The sequence below is a fragment of the Gavia stellata genome, chromosome 10, assembly GCF_030936135.1.
Source record: "Gavia stellata isolate bGavSte3 chromosome 10, bGavSte3.hap2, whole genome shotgun sequence".
NCBI lineage: Eukaryota > Metazoa > Chordata > Aves > Gaviiformes > Gaviidae > Gavia > Gavia stellata.
Window position 1 is genome coordinate 14718300 of NC_082603.1, and position 24577 is coordinate 14742876.

At 35.8% G+C, this 24577-nt stretch overlaps 1 protein-coding gene across 4 annotated transcripts in view; it reads right to left on the reverse strand.

Annotated features, from left to right (window-relative positions):
* LOC104256407 (uncharacterized oxidoreductase ZK1290.5-like) overlaps positions 1-24039 on the reverse strand; it is a 39574-nt gene extending 15535 nt beyond the window's left edge. For all 4 annotated transcript variants that reach the window (XM_059822116.1, XM_059822117.1, XM_059822119.1 and 1 more), the window contains exons 1-4: positions 24020-24039; positions 22363-22611; positions 14752-14853; positions 1493-1584 (exon numbers count right to left, since the gene is read on the reverse strand). In XM_059822116.1, the coding sequence (XP_059678099.1) occupies positions 1493-1584; positions 14752-14853; positions 22363-22611; positions 24020-24032 (456 nt within the window). In that variant the 5' untranslated portion in view covers positions 24033-24039. The remainder of the gene's footprint in view (positions 1-1492; positions 1585-14751; positions 14854-22362; positions 22612-24019) is intronic.
* Between the last annotated feature and the right edge of the window lie 538 nt (positions 24040-24577).

Here is a 24577-nt window from a genome sequence, read left to right on the forward strand (position 1 = left end):
GTAACTCTAAAAAGTGTAAATTAATGCTCTAACAAAACTGTTCTAAGTGGAGCAGTTTGCAGTGGCATGGATATTTCATTGTTGGTTTTTTGTTTTTAATTTGGAACAATGCCATGCATCACCTTAAAGAAATAACTATCTGAATACAGCAGGGGCACCCTCCTACCCCCCAGTATCACTACCGTCTCAACTTTTTCTCTCCTCTTTTTCAGCCACAGAAAAAGAGATGCCATCAAATGGTATCAAGTAACAACTTTTCTCCATTAACACTACTGACACAGTAAGACTGGTAACATTTTGACATTGTGGGTAAGAGGAAATATCAAAACAAATCCAAGATTACATTTCTTTTCCTTGCAGTGATTTAGTGGGACACTGAAAGGCTCCTCTCATTTAACAGACAGTAACAACTTACGCCAAACTCCAGAAAGACTTTCAAGATGTGTATTTCTGAAAAGGAGACACAACTGAACCTTTGCAAACTCACCAATTCTTAAACATTCAACCTGCCCATCTTAAGTTCAATGGCTTATTTTGAATAACTGAATTTAAATATTTTATATGGTTTTATGTTAATTTAACATTACTTGTAATTGTCCTTTAGTAACCTTTAGTCTAGCGGACAGCAAAAATCAGAGATACTAGGTTCTGACAGTCACATTCTGAGCAACCTTTCTGTGGCTGTTTATGACATTAAACCATAAACAGCTGCCAGAAGTCCTCACCACCTGTACAAAGGGGAAAAGCATGCACCTGTCTTCATCCATTCCAGTTCCCAGTTCTATATTAGCACTTTCACTGGCAGGAGGCGGTAGGAATGGGAGCATGAACTTCCAGTACAGCTGTGGGCAGAAAACTGCAACAAGGGAATAGTTGTCAGTGTCCTGGGAGTCTGCCAGTGTATAGGTGCCCATTTTTTAATCTGCCTAAGGCAGCAAAAAAATTTTGGCTCTCTCAGCATCTTCCTAAATGAGAAGTTCACTGAATTTAATGTGATCTTGAAATATGAATATGAAATAAGGGGGGAACAAGGGAAACAGCACCCTGAAACAGCATAGATATGTAATCACCTGTGGCTTTCAGTGTTGCTTAGAGGAATTATATATAGTATTTGAACACAGGCTCTCCAAAATCTTGTTCACTCTGGAGACGGTAAATGCTCAGTGCTCCTTGAGTTTTATTTCTAAACTGTTCATCATCAAAAACTGGCTCATGAACCATTTGTTTTTACCTTAAAACCAGCCACAAACAAGTATCCTGGGAGAAACTGGGGAAAAGAAAGGAGGAAGGACTTCACACACACACACCCCAACCCTCCAGGTCATCTTCCTGAATGGTTTTCAATATGTATATAGAAATGAAAGAGAAGAAATTGTATGATGAAGGCTAGTTTGGGTGTAGTCTTTCAGGCATAGGGGTGAGGAGATTATTAACCAAAAAACACAAAGCAAAAACCCAAACCCAGATACTTTAAATATATTTATCCACTCACCTGATTAACATGTGGAATAATCATGCAGTCTTCCTTTAGTTGCTCAAGATGACTGATAAGAAAGTTGCTTACGCCAATTGATCTACACAAACCTAATGAGAAACAGAACAAGTTTTGGGACAATCCTAACTATTTGGGAGGATGATTTGAAAAATACCACTTTAAGAGACAAAATGATTGTGCACATCATTTCTGCATAGCAAAATACTGCAAAGAAACACAGAAAAACAGCACCAAAATCTAGTTTGACAGTATTATCTGAAAGCATGGTTCCGTCACAGTCACACTAGGAAATCATTTTATAATCTAAACACACTGGAAACTCCCCAGTGTATAAAAACTCCAGGCTAAATTCTGGGAAAGGCTAACGTAGTATAAGCAAAGAACAATTGGACCCCACCAGAATGAAAAGAAGGAAATGGTGTTCCGAGCAGCTTGCCAGAACTAAAGAAAAGTGGAACATTTGCTGAAGACTAGTAAGGTGTGAGCAATACAACACAAGGACATGCAGCCCAAATGAACTATGTAGCACTGCTTATATTTCTATTAGATCATTGTGAGATGTTACGTAAAACTCAGTATAAAAACTTCAATTAAGTGAGCAGTATCTAACAAGAACCAAGAAGATTAAAAATATAGCTAGATTTCTCAGCTCCTGTTGACATGCAAATAAAGATAAATGGCACACAGGTGATACGAAGGTTTTTTTTTTAAATAAGCCTTAAGTGTGCATGCACATATATAAATTAAGTGCTGACAGTCCTGAAATCGGATGTCTTCCTTCAGACCTCAGATACAATAAAGCACAACTCCCAGTATTGGCCTGCCACCACACCTCAACCCTGACTCATCTTTGATAGTTTGGTCCTTATTCTGTGCTAAACACAGTTAATAAGGGAACCAACTGTGGTCAGGCTAGTAGTGGTCTCCTTAGACTGTGGATTCTGTGGACTATGAATGAGACTAGTTTCTTCAGGATGTGAACTTTGTCTTGATTGACTTGATCTAGATTTCAATCTGTAACTCTGCAGATGGAAAGTCTGTCTCAAGGTGTGTGAACACAGAGGTCCAATCAGTGTTTATCCAGTATTTGTCCTGGCCAATATAATGTATATGCATGTGCTTCTCTACATACATGCATACAAATATCTATAGCAAAAAACAAAGGAATTAAGCAAAAAGTTATACTGTTATTTTTTTCAGGGGAAAAAAAAAAAAAAGAAGTCATTGGGGAATTTCAGCCATTTGATGTCAAAGGAATGATTTCTGGACTGAAATTGCCCTCATTCCACAGTTAGAATCGCAACTTTGAGGTTAGCAGGGAACTATGTGGAGCTGCCTTGATATGAAGCTGGAATACAGACACATAAAAAGCACTTATTAATGTAACTGAGAGATATGAATACATTATAAAGAAGAATTTCACTTGAAGTGAAACCTAAACAAAACTGTTGGAGAAAAATATACTTATTCCTAAAATGCATATGTTTTATGTATAAAGAAAATAACTCACAAGTAGACTATAAATTGGCATATAAAAATATGAGCTATAAGATTACAAAGTATCTTGAATTTGCAGGTTAGATTTACCTGGACAAAGAAATTAATTTTTTCTAGTCCTCTATGAAATTCTGTAAATGAAGTTACAGTTTATTGCTAATTATTATAAACAGATTGTTAAAGTCCTGGAAAAAAATCAGTTTGGCATTAGGAAAGCCATTAACCATATAAATGTAGGCAATTTGACTGCTATGTTGCTTTCACATATTTTAGCAGCACAAGCAGATAAGATGCACAGCAGCAAAACCTGCACACATACTATCACTTTTTAATGTGGCTTCTTTTGTAGTATACAAAAAGGAGAAAAAAAAATACATTACCAACTAAAAAGCTAGACAGCTTTCCCTTACAGAAATTATCATTGTTCAAGATGTATAACATAATTAGGTTATAACCTACACTATAGTGATTTGCATTATTTGTATGTAATCTGCCAGAAGGAGCAAAACCTGAGCTTTTGACTTCTACTGACAAACAACCTTGAAGTGTCAACACTAATAAATCATTATGCCAAAGAAGTCAGAAAAACACTTGCAGTTTTAATACAATGGTGAACCAAAATATTATACTCTATTGTTGAAAGCTAAGGAGCTACAAAAAACATGCTGTTATTGCCCTTGAAGAATAAAGCTTTTATTTCAGGCTGAAATAAAACAAAACTCAATCACAAACATGAAAGATGAAAGGGGTTATTAAACTTCTCCACTTCCACAGAAAAGTTCAATTCTTTTCTACCTACAGTACACTTTTAAGATGTTTTGCTTCTAGCATACTTCTCATAGGAGACTTTGAGGTCTATTCCACAGTCCACTGCATTCACTGGTAAGTTTTCTGTTAGATTTCCCATCAAGAAACTTCAGGTCAGTTACGTTTTTGTCTTAAAAGTCATCTGAGTTGCTCCTACTAAAATCAGTATTATGGCATTCCTGTGTTTAGAGTGATGTTGCACAGAGAAAGCTAAATTGAAAATTGCCAAGAAAGTAAACATTTTCCCAGACAACACAGAAACAATAATTAGAATTTCAATGTTTTTGTGGAACCAGAATTTTCTTAACACTTTTTTTTCCCAAGGGAATACAATTAAAACATTTCATTTTCATTAAATCCACATATATAGTTTTGGTAAAGTTAGGACCCTTTGTTTCAACTTCATTGCTTTGTTTTTAGTTCTAGTCTAATACATGAAAGCTAAAGTGTTTTGACTTTGGTATTAAATTACATTATAATATACAATAAATATGAAAACAATTGCACAGCCTGACCATATTAAAAATCTTATTTCAATGCATGGTGGAAACATGAATTCAAAACACTGGAATTTCCTGAAAAATAGAGGGTCTAAATTTCAATGAACAATCAATGGATTCTACTCTAGAGCATTGCTTCCATCTGCTTGATGGAAGATTAACACAGTTGCTCTGCATTGTCCAAATCTGGGAAAGATTGCCTTAAAGCAGGAGATTATACAGAATTATTTCTACATTTATATCTGCTGGATTTACTTCCTAAGAATGAAGTATTAGAAAATGATGGGCAAGGAAATGAAGGTCTGGTTAGCTCCTGTGCCTTATCCGACAAACCAACACTTGTGACTATGCATATCAAACAAGATCCATGAAATGATCACATCAGCAGTAGAAGTAAAATTACATATTGAGAAACTTGCATAAAAGGGTCCTGATTCATTGCCTTGAAACAACTGGGCAGGGGAGCACATTTCCTTATATTTCCTCTCTCATGGAACTCTGGCAGAGGTAGGTTCCCCAGAGTTTGTGCCACAGGTCTCAAAACTACCAGAAAGCTCTTGAAAAGGGGAAAAAAAGGCATTTATTTTCAATTTAATACCTGTTCATTGTGCTTAAAAACCCCATTTCAGACAATTCAGGCACAATTCATGTCTTAGCTGTTGTGATAGCAGGTGGTTTAAAAGACTATACTTCTTTCTAACTTAAGGCCTGAAGTTCAGGTCTTCTGAGATAAAAGTTTGCAGTGTGCTAGCTGCAATCCCTCTAGAAAGTACACTTTTAAAAATATACATTCATGCTGCCTTATTTACAAAGTCACAGAGCTTTGACTCAGGGAGAGAAAGGATCCACCTTATCTGCTTGAGGAAATGAGTGGTTTGACCCCTGTGAAGCAGATTTTGAGAAAGTGCCAGGTGCAATAAACAAAGAGTTTGCAATTCCCCATTAGCTCCCAAAGCTTACTGAGGCTTTGTCCTACTCCTTGCAACTATGACTTCACAGGCTTGAAGGAAAACTTGGCAACGATGCTTCTTTTGTGCATGCTAAAAATTGACTGACCACAATGGTGGAACAGAAATTTTCATCCAGCTTTGAAAAACTATCATGAAACTCTGCATTAGAAAACATATTGAAAGAATAATGGTTGATTATAATGGGAAAAAAAAATAGTATCTTTTCTATTCTACACAAAAAAATCCTGCCCTCCACCACATTGGTAATTTCACCACACTGTATTACTCCCAGCTGCTGTGAAGCAATACATCATGCTAATGGACTGGTTTGCAATGTAGTTGCGTATTAAGCTTAAAGCATTTTTTATGGCAACGTAGAGAATGATTGGGTATTTTTTCCCTTACTTGGTATAATACCAAATTATACAAAGTTTGATGGGCACTGTTAGTCTTGCAACAAGAAAGCATAAATATACTGTCTTGGCACCACAACATTGTTTTAGTACAATAGTGAGCCTTATCTTTCTCTAGCACTGCTATTGACTTTTATCAAACTTCTAAATACCCTCTGGAATATTATATGTACAAAGTTCACATCAAAAAGGTTTTTTAAATGACAGAACGGGATACTGGGTTTGTGGAGCCCATTTTCCTCCCCCTCCCTGCTGCTCTACATGAGTCAGAGCAAGGGAGAGTTCCCACGTCCAGTGAACAGTGCCCATTCTGTTGTATCTTCTATTCAGGCCACAGAATGAAAACACAAATGGATCCACTTCTCACAAGAGGTCAACTGCAGTAACTGTATCTTTATTAAAGGAGGTTACACAGGTTGGAAAGGTCCACATTCTCTCTGATACGCATGCTAAGAACTTCTCTGTGGGTAAATGATATTACTCATTGAAACCATACAAGATTTGATTTCAGCACAGCTTGCTAAATCAAAGCTGTAGGCTGAGTGTGCCGCACATGCAGATTGCAAGCCAAAGCCTTGATAAATAAAGCAGATGACTCTTAGACAGAACCAGTAAGAAATTAAGTTCTATATTTATGAAATAACACTTGTCCCCATTTCACAGACTAAAAAACATAGACACCAAAAGGCTAACTGTCCTGTCTAAGACACACAGGAAGACTGTGGCAAAATTGAAAACACAGAAATTATGCTTCCTCCCGCAAAGGATTTCTTTTGATCTTATTCATTATCACAGTATAGGTGCTTATCTGCCTTAAAATGACTGTTCTGCCACTACAATTGCATGATCATTACTCCTGCTACAGATCACCTGTGAACCATGATAAACTGTGAGGACAACAGGAGAAGAGGCATGAGTAGAAGTCAATTTGTCAACTTCTGTGACTGAAAACTCATTATAAACATTCTGTTTACACATCTGTTAAACAGGTAACTAAATAGCATAATGTAGCAATACTAGCTTAATGTATTCTGTCTCTTTGACCCTGGCTGCTTATTCTCACTACTTGAATGCAAAGCTATCTTGACATATTTTTTTCTCAAGTTAACATTACAAACCAGATCAGATTAAAAAAAAAAAAAAAAAAATCACCAAAAAGGCTGTTTGTCTGGTTGATTCAGTTTTGAAAACAATTCCCTTGTACTCTTACAGATTTTCCCTTCTCTTATGCCAGTTTTAAGCATGTAGAATCATACTGTGAACAGAACACAGGTTTAAAAAAAGGCTGAAAATGCATTTTTATATCTAGAACATTCTGCAGCTGTTCACAAACAGTTGGGCAATCAAAACTGCGAAGGCAACATGGTACAGAATCAATCCCACTATACCTTAAGTCAATATTGCCACCACACGCTATGTTGTGAAAATGTGATCAAAATTACCAGCAACTCAGCTAAGTGCTTAAAGGCTATTAGAATATGTACCCTTAAAACCAGCACTTTGAAAGTATTATGGAGAGCACATAGTTAGATTCTAAATAGTTGTCCCCCCCATAATTATGATGGCACAGTTTCCTGAACTGGGATACTTTTTGGACTTCCGTATCGGAGGGGATAATGATTCCCAATTGGTATGAATAACAGCAACCTGACTGATGTCAATAAAGCAATACTGATTTACAATAGCTGAGAATCTAGGGCTTAAATTCAACATATGCAAAACAGATAAATGCCTTTTCCCCAAATCATGTACATTATTTATTGAAACAAAAAGTTATTTTGGATAACTTTTGGATAAGGACTTTCCTTTGAAATGTATTTCAGTATTGCCTTCTTCCCAAGTCTTCTTGTGTTCACACTGGGACCTCTACACAATTCTGTGTGGGTACACAAATGTGTACATTTAATTAAGCTAAACAAAAAGATCTAGATAAATTTTTGACAAAAAAGATTCACTTGCTATTAGAAAAAGCACAAACCATACACTTCAATAGATCATGAAATAAAGAAGTCTGAGGGCTTATTTTTATACTTAGAATTACACACAAAGTCCTTATAATTAAAAAGAAAAACAAGAAGAAAAAAGAGCAAAACATAACAAATGAGCATAGACATTCATGCAAGTTTATATTTGTTCCCTCTTTTACATCTGCACCAAAATGACTAACTCTTATGCAAGAATAAGAAATTGCCATAGATACTGCACATTATGAAGACTTCTTTATGTTCTTTAACATAAATATGTGTAGTCTTTTTTTTGCATACGTCTTTAATTGCTGTCTTATCTGATCAACAGGGTGTGGTGCAACCAACATCCTCACCAACTGCAACCACCTTCAACCCATGAAAACACATCTCTGAACTGTGTTTCTGATAATAACAAGCCCATGAGACACCTTCATCCGTACAGAGAGAATACTAAACAATGTGAAAAGATGTGTTGCTAGGAAAATTAGTTACTTGCTTTTACTTACTAAAACTTTAGCGCAACTTATGTACACACATTCACATATAACTTCTACCAACATAAACGCTCGAGACAAACATTTTGTGGAGCTGTAACACAAATGTTAAATGATGAACAGCTGACAATTCACAAACAATATAAGCATAGGTTTAAAGTATTTTTTCAGTAGAATAAAAGCAGAATATGTAATCTAGGAAGGGATGTACTAGAAATTTGTGCTACCTACACAAGAACTCAATTTGGTTTACTGAACACTTACTCATACTTCTAAGAGCTGATAGAAAATGGAGGAAGAACAGCTGATGATTGAATTGGTCTCTGCCCAAAGATGAAAAGGACAAGAATATTGTTAACATTAATTAGATTTCTTCTCTCACTTGGAATTTGGCAAAACACAATTTTTTTCCAAGAACTTAGTTACATGGCTTCAATTACTGGGCTAAACAATTTTTATTACTTTATGGGTTTGTCTTCAAATCATACACAAAGACTATTAAACTAACATATTAATGGAATAATTGTGTTTATTTTAAAAGAGCATTTCTCTATGTTTAACAAAGTCATACGTTAACACATTAATGAGTTTCTGATGCAAGTATGACTATTTCATGTAAGCATAAGCTGCACTGCTTACACTAAAAAGATAAGCAAAAAAAATGTTACTCTTAGTAAAATGGCACCAAGTCCCAGTGGGATCTGAATCCAGAACAACCACCACATTACAACTCTTGCCAACTTCAGGCAAAAGCTGGCTGGAGGCTCTCATTCTTCCCAGCATTTTTAGATGGAAGGACAAGTAATCATGCACATGTGTGTATGAAAAGCTTGCTGAGATGATGGGCTAGCCACAACGCCAAAATCAAGGTCATTAAAGACACTGCATATGGAAAGGGTCATTTTGCTAGGAACAGACCAATTACCAGTGAGCATATATAATGACTATTCATGATGTCAAAGCAGCTTGCCACACTGCTTTCATCTGCCAGCAGACAAATGCCTATACAAGAATGTTGCAGCTGTCAAGGGAATATTTGACTCAATGTATGTATCTTGGAATGGGTTCTGTAGGCAGTCTGGCCTCTGTCCTGAGGTCCTAGAGAGGATAATTCCACAAAATGACAATGTACGAGACCACAGAAATTCAAACCATAGCCTTGATATTACAAGCCTAGTTGATTTCAGCTGTTCCAACAGAAAGAACCAGTTATTATACACAAATGTCTCACTGACCAAAATTAAGAATAAGAATTTTTTTCTTCCTTTTCCCTCAGCACTGTTTATCCCATAACTCTTTAAAGCAAAACATGTATGCAGGCTGTTGAACAAAGACACATGTCTAGAATTCTCTGCCTCTCAGTGCTGTGGTACAGATAGAGACTTCTTTACTCTGACTGCGACTTTAAGACAAATGCACATACAGCAATGCAATCACTCAGCTCCGGTGGAACAGCTCCAATCAAACTGGAGCAGATTAACAAGTCACAGAAGACAACCAAAGGAAAAAAAAAAGGAAAAGAAAAGAAAAAGAGAAATGCTACATTCTCAGGCATAACGGCATTTAAAGAAACTAATTCTTGAAACCATAAGGTTGTCCTCAGCTAGTAGAAATCAGTTTAAAAATAAGGTCTTTTCTGCTACGAATAAAAAGGTATCAGCTTGGTCTATCAGAAGTCATACTACATTTTTAAATGGGAGTTTTTAGTGCAGGTAGTGCCTTTATCCTATACTGTCAGGTACACACTACAATTCTAAAAACAGTGAAGAAAATAATTATCCTCTCCCATTCATTTGTTCATAATTCTCAACATAAAGAAGCTGCAATGAATGATAGTGAAAATTGCTGTAGTTCCTCAGGAGCTCTTCCATTAGAAATTCTTCCGATCACTCGGGCTGACTACCAAGACCACATGCAGAATTCTGATCCCCGAGCTACCATAAGAGATGGCACAATTCCCTCTGGAAGCAAGACCGGGCCTAAATGCATGCATATCCCAGCGTCTGAAGACTTATGGAAGACAACAGACTGTAAGACAAAATAGAAATCTCTGCACTGAATCCTTTCTTAATCAGCATGTGAATGTCTCATGAATCAAGCAGTGCTATAATTCATTAATATGATAAATAAGCATTATAATATACTTTCTGTATGATTTGGGAAAACACACACATGAATTTTAAGTTTTGGTTCATGTTATGGAATGATACAGTTGCTATAGGTTTGTATACCACTGTAAATATGTATCTATGTTTGCTGACCAGGACTGTATGACATTTTTCCCTGGAAAGATATTTAGGGAAACTAGCAAATTTAATGACTGAACTCTGGCTATACAACAGGAATACTAAAAAAGCAAACTAAAACTATAACTTTGCCTTGTTTGTAGGGAAGAGAGGGCAGAGGGTAAAAATATACAAATATCAGGTTAAAAAGGGAAAGATGCTGGTAGGACTTTTAATGGACTCTAAGAAACATACTGAAGGATTTAGCCCGGAGAAAATAAACGATGAGCATGTTTAGCCAAAGACTCTGTAGCTCAAGGACAAACCAGAAAGACACAGGACCATGTGCCAGACACAACCCAGAGGGATTAAAACACTTGAAGTGGTAAAACTTTTGGAGGGTGTTATTTTAACATAAGTAATAAATATATTATCTCATACTGTTACAGTAAAGGACAACAGTGGCATCAGAATGAGTGTTTTGGGGCATGCTCTCATATCTGTCATGGTATCCTTCAAGAAAAAGCTCAACAAAAACACCCAGGATTCTGGGAAATGGTTTTTAACCTGAAGTAAGATCTTGAGATAGCTGCTTAGTTGCATTAGGCAGTTGAACAGTGGATTCAAGCACAAGGATGAGAGTGCTAAAATATGAAACCTTCTTTCAAGTGTGTTCCTGAGACCTCAGCCTCGGGGCAGTAACCAGATTCTGTTTTGTTTCCAAAGATATAAAGCACACTGGATCCAAGAAGTGCAGCCCAACACTTCAGTATGGTATAATCAACTGGAGAGGGTAACCAGATATCTAACAAATACTACTCAGATTCTCATTTTAAATTGTTCATGTTTCCAGTTCAAATTGTATCAGGACAAGAGATGCTTTTGAAAAATGTTAACCTCAAATTCCTTTTGATGAAATACAAAACCAGTATAGTGATAAGCCACAGTGGGGATTTTTCAGTGATAGCGACAGATCTTTCTTATCACCTGAATTTATTATTTTCTATTTAGGAGAATATTCTGGTGTTACAGCTCAACTCCAAACCTTCATTAAGAGTATATATAGGAAGCACTACTAAGCAGTCAAAACAGGATGCAGTCAAAAAAGGATGCCCACATATCTCCATGAATGCACATCTACCAGTTTACACACCAATTTCATTGGCACATGCTGCATTCAAATAACAATAAACCTGCTATTTCTTCTACAGCCAGAGGTACTTGGGAGTTTACTAAAATTGGATCTGAGAAGTTTTGTTTAACTTTTAATGCAAGTTTTCTGCTCCCTAAAATATTTATTTTAATAAATTTTTACAAATAACTCAGATTTATTTATTTTTTTTTTTTAACCTGTCACACAGAGTTTTCATTATCAGAAGGCAGAGTCTTACAAATTAGTGCATGCTGACCTGGACAGGGGCACAGACCCAGAACCTCTGGTCTCTCCTCAGTTAGCTGGGTGAGAAGATACTTCAGGCTAGAAGCCCTGCAAGTTGTGCTACTGCAGCCCTGTATCTCAGCTGCTATGTGCTGGCTCTCAGATGAACCTGGCTGAATCTATCTTTGTAGACATGACCTAAAAAAATTCTCTCAAAGCTATGAAGGGAGATGCAGTTTGGATTTTTCTTGTGTCAACTTGTGACCATTGTGACCAAACTAAAACTGAACACAATCTTAAAAAAATCTGCATTAAAGACTTGGGTACTAACAGTTTATTTACCCTCCTCCTAGGGCAATCAATAATAACAATAAAAAAGCCTATTAATAATTAACATTATTTTAAAATGTTGCTTGCCCCAGGTAAGTGGAATTCTGCAGAATAAATATTAACCTGGATTTAAATTGAAGTTGAAAGAATGAGATTTTCAAATATCTACACTCAAATGATCTGTGAATATAGAGAATTGATTAAAGAAAATCTTGTTAACTTCAGCCAGACCAAAGACTTGGGTCAATATTGATCTTTTAACTATCTCATAAGTCTCTTGCAGATAGATATGGATTATCAGTCCCATAACACATACCAATTCATTTTCTACAGAGAACAGTGTTTACTGTCACTGCACTTTCACTCTTCAATGTGGACACAACTAGTTGCTAAACCCACTAGCAAGTTGAATAATTACAATATTTCCTTCATAAATTGACTGCAGAAGCATATTATTTTTTAAATGGTCAATCCTTAAATGTGAAGCTTTCAGTTTCTACTATTTCAGTTTCTACTATTTTTTTTTCCCCAGAATAAACATTTCCTAAAAAAAAAGTTACAGGATTGCAAACAGGAACCAATGACTACCTGAACCAATGTCAAATTCAGAGAAGACAAAGAACTTGCCTGTTTAGTATAGAACTTACAATTCTTCCTCCAATGAATGAAGATGATTTTTTTTTTCCCTCGGATAAGGATTTTGACCAAATCCCATACCAAGACTAACATGAGGCTCATATAACACATAGCAAGTCACATAAAGATATGCAGCAAGTGTTTAATCTTCAGTGGAAAAGTCTAGTGGTTAACCATGCAAACAAATTATTTAACATTTTCCTCGGGAATCATTGCATTTCCATGTCCAGAGTGGTTAACATTTGCATGTCATTTCAGTAACACATAGTTATGGCCAGGACATCCAGAGTCTGTATCCCCTAAAGCAAAAACGGGGAGGTTAATGTTCTAAGGCACTTGATTCAACCAGACTACTAAATTTTCCTTCCCCTGTAGATGATCTAATGGAGGTGATTTAGACAACCAGAGCTGGAAAACTACTGCTCAGCTACATGAATCATGAGTCTACAGAATGCTTAAATTCAGAAAAAGACTGAGGGTAGCAACATGCAAATTGACAAAATTCTTTAAGAAATGCAATTGCAGAAATAATAAATAAAACATGGGATGTCTGTAAAGAGGTATCATGCATAGGAACAAAAAAGAAAAGCAATTTTTCCTCTGCCTGTGAGGCCAGCAATGGTATTTCCTGTGTCTTACTAGAAGACCACCGAATAGCTCACAGTCCTTCCCATTAGAAAGATACAGAGAGAAAGAAAGAGTTGTGTAAGACAGGAAAGGTCACAAACACACATGCAAACGCAGAATAAAGCCAATAGAATAGGAATAATAACAGAAGGTGAAAATATAACCTGTTTGTAGCAAATTAGGATGGCAAATCTAGGCATAAACAACATGCAGTATCTTAAGTACTCATCAGAAAAAAAAATAATTTCTCAATGGAAAGATAAAGTACCGTGTTGAATAATCCATCTTTGGACTTAAAAGTCATTGATGCTTTGAAATATTAGATCGGTGTAGTGTTTCTTTAAAAACTAAATGTTGTAATCCCTTACATGGCAGAAACCACTTTTTGCAACTTCCCTTATGCTTAATATAAAAAGCAAGAACAAAAAGATGTATCAAAGATAATTTACTTCTGTGTTTCTAGAGGCAGACCAAAAGTAACTGAAGGGTTGAAGTGTAAGAACAGGCTTATTTATTGCTCTGATAAAACTGGTAGCAGCACACAGCCTGTAATTGCCTTTGTACAACTCTCCTGCTACAATCACTATTTCAGTAACTCCGGGTTAGCGGATAGACTACTTAATCCAATAAGTCTTCTCCCTGTCTGCAGAACTTCTCTGAAGCTGAAAACAAGGTGGTCCACATTGCCCAAGAACTGCATGACAGGATCTTCTCTTATGACACTATTTCAAATAATGCTGCATACCTCAGGAGCAAAATCCTCCCCTTAAATCTACATGATAAATTTTGATTGGGGCAGTCTACTCTTCCTATTGCTATGAGTGTAAACTGAAGTTTGCAGTGCACCAAAAATCAAATTTACAGTTATCAGAACTTGAGAGAATAGCTCTCTTCTTTGAATTCTTTTTTTCCCAAAATTTAGTACCAAAGAATCTGCAGTTGAGTATTTGTTCCTCACCTAGCCATTTTGTTTTGTTGACCTTTTCTAAAACACAAATGGATCTATAAAGTACCACAATATATGATAAACTGAAAATGGCATCATGCAATTAAAAAAAAAAAATCTAAAGGAAGTAAAACTTGGCATGATTTATACTTAAAACAGAGGAGGCTACTACAAAGGTGATGTTCTATAGTGGCATATACATTTCCATGTAATCTGTAGATTTCCTCAAGAAAGCATGCACACCGTCATTAATCTCACGGGCAGAATTTGGCAATGTATTATTTACAAGCAACACAAAGCTCTCTTATTTAACTTAACCAAAATGCTAATGCTGCAATTGCTCAAGAGATTCACACAACTCACACACCCACTGAAATATGAGCATCCAGTTCAAATTAAGTTTTTGAACATCTCACTATGAATTCCCCAAATCCCAAAATGCACTATAATTCCTTCTGCCAAGATAGGTTTTCATTATTACATCACCTTTCTCATAGAGCTCCTCCATTGCTCTCCAGGTTTCAGCTCGGACCTCTCGATTGCTTTTACCCGGAACGTGTGCATCAGGCCAGTGTATTAAATAAAGATCTAAAAAAGAAACAGAACCAGACTACTCATTAAAGTGTCCAAAAATATATATATATCAAACCATGTGAAACAGCATTTTCCCTCCATAATGGCCCCTAAAATATTATCATCAAAATAGTTACAATTACTACTCCATGATCATTACTGTCTACATCCATTTAATTTTAACAAACGAAATCTACAACATTTCATTAACAACTAAAGGTAGCAGAAGTTGCACATGCGCCACAAGTTTAGGACACTGCAATCAGAATTTCATGGTCACATATGCACTTAAAACTTTCAACACATAACAAGCCCCATTTAAATCAAAGGGATTTTGGTCACTGGAATTAAGACTGGACTACTGCTGAAGTGCTAGAAGTCTTCAAGTTTATTGAAGATAAATATGTTTGGCAGTTCTATAGGTATTTTATACAACCTCAGCAGTGGGTCTGGTTTTTTCCTTTCTAAATAATACTTCCATTTATGAATTTCTGCTGGAAATTACATCACGTTCTTTTATGCATTTTTTGCTATAATTTTGTGGCAGCATTTGTGATTTTTTTAAAGCATTTTTAAAATATTATTTTAAGGGAACAAAATTATGCTTTACTACATTTTATTAAATGTTAGCACAATTTCAAACACAATTAAGATTTACTGCTGATGAAATTATCCAAGCAGCTATTGAAACTGGCTGTCTCAGGAAATTTTTTTGTGATGTCTCCATGCAAGAGAAGACTATCCTTCTACTCAAAAAGGAAGCATTTCCAACATAAATTAAAAATGAGAAATTTACATATATTGGACTTAGAGTTCCAAATCAGATTACTTACATTTCAGAAATTATAGGATCTATTACTGCTTTATAAGTTTGTAGACACTCCTAGACATTCTGAAGGCAAAACTTAAGAGATACTTTGAAAACAATTACATTTCTATTTAAATCCTAACTGCAGATTAAACAACTGCAGGCATCCCAGTCAAAGAGGTTTTGGTCTCTGCCTTATACATTAGTCTGACACAAAACAGGAAAAGGAAATAAATGCATGACTGAGATGTGCATCATTGTCTTTGTGCTTTATAATATTCCTTTTCTCAGAGTTCAAATACAGAGTTAAGAAATAAAAAAATAGACTCGTTTGCAGTGAGCAGAGATTTTTGTTCTTACCACACCATGCATTTACAGCACCTCTTTGTGACAATACAGCTCCTCTACCGTATTTTTTTTATTCACATTTAAGGACTGCACTAATGATTACTATACCACTGGGCTGGTATATTAGCTTTCCACCTCTATAAATACAAATTCAACCTTGATTTAACAGGAAAAGGTAACATGAAATTCACTACAATGCACCAGTTCCCATTTGGGTACGTCATTGCAACACTGTTAAAGAGAGTATTTTGCTTACACTAAGAATCTAATTAGAACAGTACAGAATTTTGTACAGTAAGATACATTACAGATGTATCGAGGAAAAAATATTTTGGGTGTATCACAAAAATCATGAGCTAAATTTGTACTTTCTGATATCAATAACCCATTAGACTTTTAAACACAATTGTTCAGACAAGCAAGTATCACTCATCTATAATGATTTGCAGCATCTGGATTTATGTCACATTTAAAGAGAAAGTTGCTCATTCTTTGCCCTTATATACATAAAATCAACTCCCAATTTAGCAAAGAGTAAAAAACCACATGTAGTCTTGTTCATCACTGATCTGCGAATAATTACTTCTTCTCTAATTGCTCTGAAGTAAGAAGTTGTATTTACTAAGAATAAATACCAAGATATGGTATTGGAATAAATACCAATTTCTGTGACATTTAAGTGAAAACTAATATTGGGATCTTGATTAAAGTATTTGGTAAGGGTATGTTCAAAACTTAGGACTACTCTAATTCTGTTGCCAATAAAGTCTCTTAAAATTTCCACTGACTTAGGTTAGACACAATCCCAAGGATTAGCTTTAGGAATTGCTAATATCAAGTGTTCATTTTGATCCAAAATTACATGTGCCATTGGCAGTATTTACTGCATAGAGACTACCATGTTTTAATTTAAAATTTTTGCTTGGATAAAGCAAATTATCATATACAAGTAGGTGTAAGTTACTGGTATCTGATGCCTACTTCATGTAAAAATTAAAGAATTACATATCTTTAATTGCTGCTTGTTATGTTCTCCAAATCAGACTAGTAAGAACTGCTTAACTATGCAGAAACATATTGTAGAGCACCAACAAAAAATAATCATTAACTTCAGCAAAATTTCACCAAAAGCTACGTTTCCAAAAGCCTGAATATTCAGTTAGACATCACAGTTTGCAAATGTTCACAGAAATAGCTACACCATGGATTTCCACATACAAAGATGCTTTGTACTCAGCCCAAGAAATTGAAGCACTCTCAGAAGAATGACTTTTAACAGATTTGGTAACTGAAAGATCTCTGGCCTTGGATATTTAAAAGATGCAGTACATCACCCTTCCATATATTAGTGTCTGAGACCTCTTCAATGCATACATGATTAGCTGTCGGTCCTTTATTTTAGAAAGGTGATGTTATCAGGTATGTGATGTCCATATCATCCTATTATGTTTATTTTAATTTAGGCTTTTTGTTGAAATAAAAAAAAAAAATCACAAAGTACAGTCCTCCTCATTGCAAGAAGTTTTCGCAAAAGATGTGGGGCAAAGGTACCTTATCTCAGAGATAGAGTAGAACGGTCTTTCTGTCAGTCATGCAGAAACCACCCCAGCACAGCTAGAAGCGGAAGGAATACAATGTACCTTGCAATGAGCAATGGAGCTGCCACTCTATTTAAATAAACTAAGCATAGTTCATTTTATTACTTCTGCTGCATCTGTTAGAAAACTTTCCATAATAACCTGTAGGCCAATAAAAACAGTAAGTACCTCACAAAACAAGGTCTACAATTTCAACTTCATTCGTACACACATTCACACCTACACCCACACACTTTCTTTTGCTTAAAATATTTCCCCTCCTGGGGGATTACACGAACACAAACTCTTATTTTCATTTTGGATGCAAGAAATTAGTTTCAAATTATTTATCAAAATAGCTTAAGGTTCCAGTAATCAAGAAGTGTGTAACTATCACTGGAGGTTTTTAAGAACAGACTACATTTTTATCTGTCGAAAATGATGTGGTTATGCCTTGTAGTGTGGGATAGATTAATCAATACTTTGATATGTCTTCCAACCGTATTTTTTTTAAAATAATCTTAACTCAAAATAAGAACACCCACAATGATTCACAGTATCAGGATGCACTTGAGAAAGTAGGTAAATCTTGAAACATTCACAATCAAATTTTGTATTTACCAGCTTTTGCAGCATCCTTTACAGACAGTCAAGCTGTAGTGGTGCAGTGGTGAGGGCCTAAAGTTCATTCAAATGTCAAAACCCAGTGCTGCAGGAAAACTAAAATTAACATGTGAACTGCTTTCACACAGACATTTAAAACAGAGTGGCTTATTCCTTCTTAGTGGTTGCAGCACCTACAATCAACACAATTCCTCTTAACTCAAAAGTACAGGGACATTTTACACATTTAAAAGCCAGCAGCATGTTGTCATGAAAATAAAGGTTTGCAATTCTATTTAAATCCCTAATACAATATTAAAAAAGGTCAAAATTCACTATAACAAACCTAGTTCTGAAGAACAAGCCCTGGCTCATATCAAACCTAAAAGCAAAAGTATATTTTTTTCAACGTTTAGCACAGTTATCTTAATGCAATGATTGTATTTTCCCTGCTTTTCTCAATCGTCACTGCACTTAGTATGTACATGATGTATTTTTCTCTCCTGCCCAATCTTTTTTTGTTGTTGTTGTTTTTCTATTGGAACAAGGATCAATGTGAAACAACCTCCAAACTGTTCTGAATTCATACACAATCTGAACGGGGTGTATTGTCATCATTTATGTGATTTATCTACTACACTGAACATGCTGATAGAACATTTGTTCAACTCCAGCTGGGGATTTGTGATAGGTTAAATTTCCCTGAACGTGACAGACTCTGAACAGTCAAAAGGAAAATAAAATTGTTCATGAATTTGGTAACCCACAAATCACATTCAAGAACAAGTTACTTTGGAAGTTTGATCCAAATCCCAAGGAATGTATTCTGCTACTGCCAAACCTGTAAGATTTGCTGCCATTTCATATTGGTTTACTGTGACTGCTAGTTGAGGACCACATTTAGAAAATGCAAGGAACAAAATATCTGTTACAACCACTGGCCACAAATAATACAAATTTCCAGCTTCTCATGGATATATAATCTACTGATTCAAATAAAAACCCTGGAACACTGCTCTTCTAATACCATTTGCCCAAAACGTGTTTATCAAAAAGGTTTCATAACAGTGTTTTATACGGAACACTTTCTGTTGAAAAGCTGCAACTGCTTTCAGCAGTTCATCTGTTTCAACAGCTGGCATTCTATATACTGCTAAGGCACAGATTTATCAATTCTTGTTAGATTATTTCCCAAGTCTCTAATTCAGTCTGCATGGATGGACTGTGTAGCCAAGGTTCCTCAAGAAAATTAACAGGACCCTGCTTGGAACAAAGAGCTTAGCTGTACATTTAACTGCCAAGGCTCCTACAGCTTTTTCTTTTTGCAGTCTTCTGAATGACTAACTTTCCCTCCAACTTAAAGATCTAACTTCACAGATATATTATATATATAATATATATATATAACTTCACAGATATATTTCATTTTCTATATGAACCATGTATCTTACAGAAATGCGTCAAATCAGCACCAATTTGGTTAATATCATATAATGAAATCAGGAAAGTCTGATTTAGTCACATTTCATGTACCTTTATTTCACATTCCTATTTCACAGAAAAACTGCCAGCTTTAACACATGCTTGTAACTAAAGAAGTTACTTTCCTAAATAAGCCTGGACACAAATTACCCTGTTATTACCAGATCTTTTCTTGTCATGGATTTCATGTCCCGTCTGTGGTATACACTGGCCAGCAGAAAAGGGACATAAAATGCAGGTATGAATGAAAACAGAGCTAGGATATCTAAGCTTAGTTTTACAAGCTTATAACCATTATTTTCAAACCCATCTTCTGCATTCCATTTACTTTTGTTAGACTTGTGATAACCTTCAGAATTTCCATCAAAAAGCTAAGCATTGTTAAAACACTTGAAAAGTTCATGTTTCGAGACATTGCCACTTTTTGCTTAAAAATCCTTCCAGCTGGGTGCTTTCAGACAGGAGGTAAAGGACTCCCTAAAGCATGATGCTTTCTATGAACCCCATGAAACACACCATGTACTGTACCTCTTTCTAAGGGTCTACTTCACCAGCGTATATAGCACTAAATATAGAACTCAACCTTATCTCTTTCACTTGAGTGCAGATCACACTGTGTTTAACAAAAATGGTCTGTGGAGTTGATCCAACAGAGATTAAACTCAAGCAGCCAAAACCGTTACTCCATTTGCCATCCCATCCTTCTTGTGGAGGTCACCATCCTCACTGACTGATCAGTGAATTGCACATGAAGTATTTCCTAAGCCGTCAGAGTTTACAAATTGTCAAGTTAAAGCAAACTGAAGCCAGCATTGATTTAGGTCACTATGTCAGACTAAGTGGTGGTTTCAGGAAGTGCTTTATACATTTTTGAGACATCTCCGTATCAGTGAAAGAAAGGTGAGGAAGGAGGGAAGATGGGTGAGGGTATTAAAAAAAAAAGGGGGCGGGGGGGGAGAGGAAACTGGTATGACTGGTATGGAGGCAAATTGCACAGGCAGTTGTAATACTCCGTAATTTGTCTTACTAATACGAGCAAAAGAAGTCTCAGAGCTGAACATATCTGACAAACTGAAATTCTGTTTATGCCAGTCCAAGGATTCACTCACATGGTGACAGTATTTGTGCATTCCTTGCTCTCAGATATTTTTGTCTTGTTTCACATATTTCTGCTTAGCAGCAATATGTAAACTGAGTATTTGTGTGAGCACCTACTTTACCAGTCTACTACCTAAGAAAATAAAAGCAAATTACAGTACTAAAAGGAATCACAGAAAATGATTTCCTGGAAGTGAGTCAAGTTTCCATCTCATCGACATTCAGCACCAGTGCCATAGCAAGCACAAGAAAAAAGAAAGCAAACACAAAACATAACAAGCAGAAAGTAGAGAGGAGGAAACATGTTATTTCTTAATTTAGAGGAGAAATTCAGGGCTTGAAACTTTGTTTATGAAAGTCTCCTTGCAGTGACCTGTATTTGCATGGGATAGACAAGAGATTTTAATTCATTTTGCATTATTCTGTACCTGTGCAGGAAGTTAAGCAATACATTTCCATAAAGCATGGAGTCAAAGACGTGCATACAAATATCTCAGTCTTTAATGGATACAGGTTTTTTCCCCTTCAACTTGCAGTGTACCCAAGCAAAAAAGCCAGTGAATACAGCACGCAGCTGCTGTTAATATTATATGCCATTAGTTCTGTAAAATCTGTACTTCACAAAAGCTATTCACTTCCTCATTAAAGTTTATTCACTGGTAACAGGGGGACAGGGTGAGGAAAGAGAAGCAAAATGAGGGTTTTCAGGACACTGACAGATAATATCTGACGGTTAGGTCAATTATTCCTTGATTATCAGCATGAACACTATCTCCACCAGTGTCATTATTTTAGATTATTACTTTAAACTCATCTTCCTCTACCTCCACTTTCTTTTCATTGCTCCAGCTAAGGAAGAAGCAGCAAAAGCATTTTTAAAAAAAATGTTTATTTTTATCAGGTACCTCCTCTCCTATGACCTGTTGCAAAGAATTAATTGGCATCATTATTGCAGCTCTTTGCCTGTCTAATAAGGGAGTAACAATATCATGTCTTTGACTACAAGAATTTTATGATCAAGATAAGTTTGAAAGTGCGTAAGTCTAATTCAGTGTTAGTTAGATTTAGTCCTCTAAAGTCTTCTAGATAGTGCTAACATTTTCCCCAAAGTATAATGCATCAGACAGATCAAACCAAAGGCAGTTATTCAGAATTTTTAAACGTTAATAGACCTACAAAGTAAGGACTCCCATTCCTTGAGACTCAACAGACCACACAAGACATTAGGCATTTTTGTTGCCCTGTTACCAATAAATTATTGTAAAGTTTGTGAATCCTTTTTTCATAGGTTTTGGGTGTTTTTAGCAAAATACCTAAAACTCATGTAGTGAATCCTCAAATCAATTTAACAATGAAATGTACCTTTACAACACATACCTTGATCTGTTTTAAAACATTTGCAACAAGGAAAAATTCTGTGCTCCCAAATATATGCATCTGAACTTCCTAGAGAACAAACAGAACAAGAAACCTGCAAATGTGTAAATAAAGGCAGAATTTGGTTTCTGTGATCTATCTGTGCTACATCATTTTTTTCAGGAATTCATTCATCTTTGCAAATACTCACATGGAAGGTGCAATAAATGAGCTATATGTAAAGATTCATACCAAGGTATTCAACACCAAGTCTTTCACATGACTCCAAGCAGGCTTTCTTTGTGTTCTCATAGCCATAATCACTATGCCACAGTTTGGTAGTTATCCAGAGGTCCTCCCGCTTCACACCACTCTCTTTGATGGCTTTTTGGAGGAGAGATTCACAGCCATATCTTTTTGCTGTGTCAATATGACGAATGCCACATTTTTGTAATGCATGGACCACAGCATCATGGGAATAGCCACCTTGATGGGAAGTACCTAAACAAACAAAATCAGAAGTGAATTGTCAGCGGTGAATTATGAGGGACATATTTTATCATTCTTTTATTCTTTTTAATTTTTTTCCTTTTTTTTTTTTTAATGTTGTCACGGAACCTTCCTATTCAATTTTCATTTCCTAATAGAAAAAGAAAGAAAGAAATGGGAATTGACAGATTTCTAGGCTGGAAAAATACATAAAGTACTAGAATGTTGACACTGATCAGAAATAACTCTATCAAAATCAAATATCAACAGCATTTAACTGTAAAGAAGTGCTTTCAGAAGTCAGGCTGAAGACCATCAAAGAGAAAACACATACTTTATGGAAAATTAGTACATGGCATTTAATTTTCATATAGGAGCAGAACATTTACAGATGAAAATATTAACAATAAGAAATAAAATATAACATAAAAAGCAATTTACTATGCAGAAAACATATTCTGAATCCTTTAATCTGTTGAACTCCTGGTAGCTTCAAGTTATTATTGCATTGTACAACCCCAGACCGGGCCATACCGCAGGTGCAATTCACATAATGTCAAGCTCAGCACTAACCAAAACAATGGAATTCTACACAAGAGTTACAGAACGGGCATACAGGGAGTTTCAGCAACAAAGTACTGAACTCTCATTGTGTAGTTATTCACTGGATGTGTATTTTGCATGTCAAGGGGACGGAAGGAGGAGGAGACTCAGCAGGAAAAGCAACCAGCAGGAGGACTGTCAGATAAAGAACTAGTTGAGAGCAAGGAGGATGATGTTTCTACTTACCCTTTCCTGTTAGTTGTTTTTCCTGCCATGAGCCCCTCACCCATTCACCCTCACTCACACACTTCCCACAAACAGTATTTTCTACAGTTTGTTGGAAGAAATGCTCAGTCAGTTCCAGTCAGCTACCAAAGCCGCCTTCTAAGATGATGATTAGTACTTAAAGGCCCTCCTGCTATAAACAGTAGTCATCATGCAAATGGCTACGTCACTAACTTCAGAAGAGCCCTGCGCAGTCATGACAGTCAACAGCAACAGGGTCTTCAGCCACTGCTGAATCTAAATAAATAAAGGACTCCAGGTCAAAGAATAATATAAAGTGAAATTTGTATCTGCTGTTAACTTTCTCTTTCCCTCCAAACATAATATTTATTTCTACATCAAACACTATCTGCATGTTTTGAAATTAACAAATGTATATGGCCACTCAGACTGACAGAAAAAGGAAACAAAGGAAAACACACACAGTTACCTTAGACTCATCCTTAGAACCTCCCAGATCTGAACTTGAGAGTGAACGCCCATGGGAGTCTGCATGACTTTCTCACACACATCGTAACAACACATCGAAGAACAAGAACTTACAAAAGTCCTACTTCCATGTAAGGCAAGCCAGGTTCTCCTAAACACTTACCATTTTTGTTCATTCCCAATCTTAGAAGGGAAGTCAGTGATACCTCTGTGATGTTGCTCAACACTTCAAGTCATATAATATGGTCTGATATCACACACGTACGCCTGAGGATCATGTCATTCTGCTGATCACAATGGGACAAGCCCCACTTTATGTTCATGACCTACAAAATGTGGAGTATTGAATTCTTGATTTAACTTCCTGGATTTTAGAGTGATGAAATTATAATACTATATTCCTACAATTTTGACATGTGTATCATAAGTATTTACCTTCCAAATGTAAACAAAATTTTGATGTTTTAAAAGACAAAACTTTAAAACTCTTTCTCCATAGCCACTTATTATTATTAATAACTAGCTTAATTTCTGAGTCATCTAGAAATAATATCCCTATAACTTGTTTTACATCAAAATAAGTCAAGCTAGATTAACTTACATTTTCAAAATAGCTATTTCAAAATCTTCACGAATGTTTAAGAATTTTAGATGAATGCAATGCTACTACATTGCAACTATGGGCAAAGAACATATATGCAACTATTACTTTATTGAGAAA